The 5,725-nt window shown below is 37.0% G+C and overlaps 1 protein-coding gene across 1 annotated transcript in view; it reads left to right on the top strand.

The window, feature by feature from the left end:
* Positions 1-5,725, top strand: part of iars1 (isoleucyl-tRNA synthetase 1) — a 78,441-nt gene that overhangs the window by 38,433 nt on the left and 34,283 nt on the right. The window contains exons 13-14 of the mRNA XM_016498351.1: positions 2,998-3,195; positions 4,497-4,691. Of these exons, the coding sequence (XP_016353837.1) occupies positions 2,998-3,195; positions 4,497-4,691 (393 nt within the window). The remainder of the gene's footprint in view (positions 1-2,997; positions 3,196-4,496; positions 4,692-5,725) is intronic.

The following is a 5,725-nucleotide window of genomic DNA, read 5'->3' as shown; positions in this document are numbered from 1 at the left end:
CTGTCATTAAGTGTCATTCGCTCAGTTATGTCATTTTTAATGCAAATATGACATTATTTGACCTAACCCTACCCTTACCCCTAACCATAGCCCATAACAAAGACATCTCAAACAATGTCAGCTTTGCATTAAAAATTACATAACTGAGCAAGTGACACTTAATGACAGTTGTCATAAACATGCATAAAAAACCCTTCATATTCATGACATGTGTCATGTCATGTTTATGTAGGTGTCATGTCATGATTATGAAGGTGTCATGTCAGTCTTATGCACACCCCTTCAAGTAAAGTGTAACCGAAAAGCCTTGGCTACTCTTCACCTGAATTAGAAAAAAAAGCTCTTCTGGTGTTCAGTGATGCGAGGACAACGTTTGAGCGTGTACACGCAATATCTGAGCGAGAGCAGAGCCAATTCATAAAATAAAAAAAAACAATGTATAGTTAAAAGCACACGTCCAGTTTTGTATGAGTGAAGGAAATCCGCTTGCGGATTCTTGCGGTGAGATTCTTACTCACGCATTACATGGATCGCGTAACATTATGCGCTCTCGACGTTTGTCATTAAGATCACGCTATAGAAACCGCTTACAATTAAGTATAAAGAAGAGAAGAAAAGGATTTTAAAACTCCTGTAGTGTGAGCCCGGCTTTAGTTTGTCCAGCAGAGCGCGCTCCATTGTTTGTTACTGGCGACCCAGGTCACTGCAGTGTAGGATGAGCTCAAACTTCACCCGAGTCCGCTGCTTCAAATTATCGGCCCGCCACCCACCCGCACCTATATTTGATCGTTACATTACACTGATTCTAATTCTTAATTTTGCGTGATGATATGATGAATGGATGGTTCCTTTTTAACAGCAGACGTTATAGCTGATCTGCGCATCACTGCATGCGTCTGCAGCACACCGGAGCTGATCACGGCAGTCAATGCTTGTGTTTATATCATACATCCCAGAACTCATGCTTATCACATCGGTCACGTCACATTTCCTAAATCAGCTTAGTTTGTCAGTACAGTCAGTAACGTAGCAGATTGAAAAATTAGTATCTCTCTGCAGTCCAATAGACGGCAGTGCGGTGGTGGCTTGAGTCTGTTGAGTTATTTAACACGTTGTCACCTAGTTGGTGGGGCACAATGCTATAAAGTACATAAACAATGTCCCTTCTTTTACTCTCACAATGAGTTTATCATACTCGTTTGCTACATTAGCAGGGCCCTATGATTTCCGCGATGCAGAAAACGTGGACGGAAGCACGGAATCCATTCATAAAAACGGAATTTACTGTATAACGCGGATTTTCATGGAATGTCATATTTTTGATGAATAAATAAAAAACAGGTCAGTACACTTAAATCAAATCGCGATATAGACTAGTGTCTGTGAATATTAAACTGCAAAAATACTATTTAAATACGATTCCTCATGTTCTGCGTGTTCATTTGATTACCAGAAAATACACAACACAGAATTTGTGAGAAAAAAAAAAATAATTATTATTATTCATTTTAGATGTTTACATTTGGAAAAGCTGTGCTTCCTGCATAAACCTGCCCCTGTTGGATTGGCAGTAGCTTGTTACACAGTTACCTTGTTTTTTTTTTCTTTATTCAGGTTAAATACGAATCCTGATGTTCTGTGTGTTCGTTTAATTACCAGAAAATACACAACAGAAAAAATATATTATTCATTATTATTATTTATTCATTTTAGATGTTTACATTTGGAAAAGCTGTGCTTCCTGCATAAACCTGCCCCTGTTGGATTGGCAGTAGCTTGTTACACAGTTACCTTGTTTTTTTTTTCTTTATTCAGGTTATATAAATATATTGTTCTATTTGTGTTTTAAAGTTATTTATAATAAGTGATGTGAAGTGTACTGTTAAGTGCACTGATGTCAGGCTCATTTTGGATAATAAAGTTTATTGTTAAATTGTTAAATACCCTGCCTCCATTACACATTTTTGTCACATCATTATAAGTGTTTGATCACAACATTTGAGTTATCATTGCTAAAAATGTGTTTATGTATATATATTCTGTTTATGTATATACTGTATTCTATCCTATATACAGTACCAGTCAAAAGTTTGGACACACGAATGGCAAGTGTCCAAACTTTTGACTGGTACTGTACTATAAAATGCACATAAAGTATCTGACTTTTTTTACTCCCTAATATCGGTATCGGCATCGGCCCCAAAAAACCCATATCGGTCGGGCTCTACTATATGTACATACATGCATGTATATATATATATATATATATATGTATATATATATACAGTATGTATATATGTATATGCTTCCGAACTTGATTGGCAAGATTGTGATCCCAATTTCATTACAATGGCAAGTAGGGCTGCAAAGGGTCAGAAATCGTCCAGTGAATTTCTGGAAACTTTCCAAAAGTGTCCAAAATATAACAAAGTTTTCCAAAAACTTCTGGAAACTTTCAGGAAATTTACAGGAAAATTTCCACCCCTTTTCAACCCTAATGGCAAGCCATTTGCCAACTTAGCAGACATTGCAACCATTCCATGTCTGATATTTATGGAATTTCATGCTTGTCTGATAGAGTTTGATAATTGAACGGATCATTTTGCATCTAACGGCTCACACGATGAAAGAGCGTTCAGAAGTTGTGAAGAGTTTGACAGTTTCACTGTGAATCAGCTCATCAGTTTTGATCAAGTCATGTGCATTTAGTTATTGTGCAAATTTTAGACAATAGCACTTTTCCACACATGTGCCGAAACACATGCAGTTTGCTTAAATCAATCAAATAAATTAAAATCTTGTTGTTTTGAGAAAAAAGCGAAACAAAAAAAAACCTCTCATTTGAGAACTGAGCCAAAGCGACTGAGAAAACTAGAAGCCTGGCCAGTTTGAACGTCTAAGCATTCAAGCTTAATACGAATAAGAGCTTTTTTGGGACATTTCTGCATCAGTCTATATGAAGTTAAGAGTGGTGTTTCTATCTGTCTTTGTACCCAGGGTTCCTGAGTTTGTGAAGGAGAAGCGCTTTGGCAACTGGCTGCGGGACGCTCGAGACTGGGCGGTCTCTCGAAACCGTTACTGGGGGACGCCCATCCCACTGTGGGTCAGCGACGACTATGAAGAGGTCAGTTATGGATCATCAGCATTTTGCAGCCTTTTTTGTATTTCATATCTCGATGTATTTGCTTTAGAATCGCTTAAAAGTCATGAAGAGGTCAGTTATGGATCATCAGCATTTTGCAGCCTTTTTTGTATTTCATATCTCGATGATGTATTTGCTTTAGAATGGCTTAAAAGTTGGAACCCTTTTAGCCATTGTGGATTCAAGATATTTCATGCAAAAATAAAAATAAAAGTCATCATAAAAATTAAAGGCACGTTTATACACTGCTTTTAAATTAACAGAAGGAAGAATGATGTATTATTTATTTATTGATTGGTTAAAAAAAATACATAGTAATAAAGAATCGTTTTTACCTACTGATATTTTTATTATAACGTTTTTGACACGGTTTTTATAAAACTTAATTTAAAAATAAAAGCCAAAATTTTTATAATATAAGTTGGACAATTAAAAAAAATAAATAAAATTGAATTAAAATCATCTTGATATTCATAATATTGCTTAATTTGATATGAAGCTAAAATCATTCTGAATGTTCCTCCCAGTGCTAACTGTGTTTTGTCAAATCTGTGTGAACTTGATGCCGAATCTTCTTAGAAGGATAACTGTCTTAAACGTTGGTAATGGTCTTTAAGTGCTCTTATTAGCGTGCTTTTCTTAGAAGCTCAACTTGTGGGAAGTCAGAATGAGGTTGTTGGTGTGTGCCTGCTGAAGCGAGCTGCTGGAAAAGAAGGACAGCGACCTGCTTCCTGAAAATAGCATATAATAAGTTGTTTCCAGGAGCGAGTCTCTGGAGGGCCACCGGCTCCCCGAGCGGAGCGGAGCGGGGCCAGAAAGCACAGCTCTCTTGAAAACGGGGACAGCGGCCCAGCCTCGCCGCTCACTTTTAGTAACACACTTTATGGTAAACTTCACTGCCCACCTGGAGAATATCAAGGTTGTCCTGCTTTTTGGCCAGTGTTAAGTTTGCACTAAAATGTGAAATGTGCCTATTGTTACACGAGTACTTGTAACATTACTCTTATTTTCTTCTGGATGTATAAAATTCTCTTTGGATAATGAAATATTTTTCCCAACAGTCTGATAGTTCTTGGACAGTTCATATCTGCGTTGTACAGTGCTGGCCAAAATTATTAGAGCACTAGTATTTTAACCAGCTAAAAATGGTTTCTCCGAGACGCTTCAAGAAACCTCCTGCAAAGCTACAGCGCTGTTAAAAGTTTTAGGCACTTGTGTAAAAATGCTGTAAAAAACAGATTCTCTTGATCAATTAACTTCTATGAACTAAATGAAATCAACATTTGGTGTGAGCATCTTTGTTGTGCGTGTGTCTGTGTCTGTGTGTGTGTGTGTGTGTGTGTGTGTGTGGCAGTATTGACGGCCTGACCATCCCGTCCCGCTGTGGGAAGGGGCAGCTCAAGAGGGTCTTGGAGGTGTTCGACTGCTGGTTCGAGAGCGGCAGTATGCCCTACGCTCAGGTGCACTACCCGTTTGAGAACAGGCGTGAGTTTGAGGACGCCTTCCCGGCCGATTTCATCGCTGAGGGCATCGACCAGACCAGAGGATGGTGAGAAACCCTTCGACTGTTCATCCATGGAGCTGAGTATGAGTAGATCTCACAGAAAGATCATATGACTCCAAAAACCAAAATACAATTTTTTTGTATTTTTAGAGATTGAGGGCCAGTGCTAATATTATAGAGAGCAGGTGCATATATATGATGTTGCACTGTTTGATTTAAAGAGCGTAAATAACGCAGGATGAAATTAAATGTGTTTTTATTTTACATAAAAGTAGCTAAATTAGAAATAAATAACTTAAAAATGGATCAATATAAAAGAAATCTGAACTTGATTAAAAAAACAACCTGTAAAATAAAGTGTATTCTTGAGATGTTGAATTATTGTAGTATTTTTGCTAAGACAAATTTCCCACTGAATTCTCATTACTGTAGGGAAAAAGTGCTACATTGTAAAGTATAAGCTCTGACATAAACATCATTATAGTAGGATGCAGTAATTAATTAGTAGAAATAAATTAATAGTAGTTTAATTAATTGCTCTTTTAGATTTTTGATGATTTTTTTTTATTACTATTAGAGTAATGCCATTGAGATTTTTCTTTTCTTTTTTCCCTATTGCATTAATGAAAACTGGGAGGGAGGGGTGAATTTCTTTAGGAAAAATCTTACCAATATTTTGGGGTTAAATTTGACCCAGACACTTCATAGTGAGATCCACCCTTTTTTTATAGTGTATCAGTTGAATAATACAGAGACATATGACTGCAGCTTATTCCACACACTTCATTTATGATTCCCACACATTTGCCGTGAATCCACCAAACATCAGAATCTCAGTTTTAGATCACTTATTAATTGTTTATTGAAAAAGCATGCAAAACAGCCTTATGCTCTAACATCTGGGGTTTAAAAAAAACATTTTACATCCTGAGCACTGTATTTAAAGAGAATAAATGTATTTACACAGGAAACACAGTCACTGTACATCAGTCTCAGACACACACAGACACACACACACACACACACACACACACACACACACACACACACACACACACACAGAGAGACACAGACACACA

This window comes from Sinocyclocheilus anshuiensis, unplaced genomic scaffold (assembly GCF_001515605.1).
Source record: "Sinocyclocheilus anshuiensis isolate Anshui unplaced genomic scaffold, SAMN03320099.WGS_v1.1 scaffold1320, whole genome shotgun sequence".
NCBI lineage: Eukaryota > Metazoa > Chordata > Actinopteri > Cypriniformes > Cyprinidae > Sinocyclocheilus > Sinocyclocheilus anshuiensis.
Note: the sequence above shows the minus strand (reverse complement) of the source record. Positions and strands in the feature narration are given on the sequence as shown.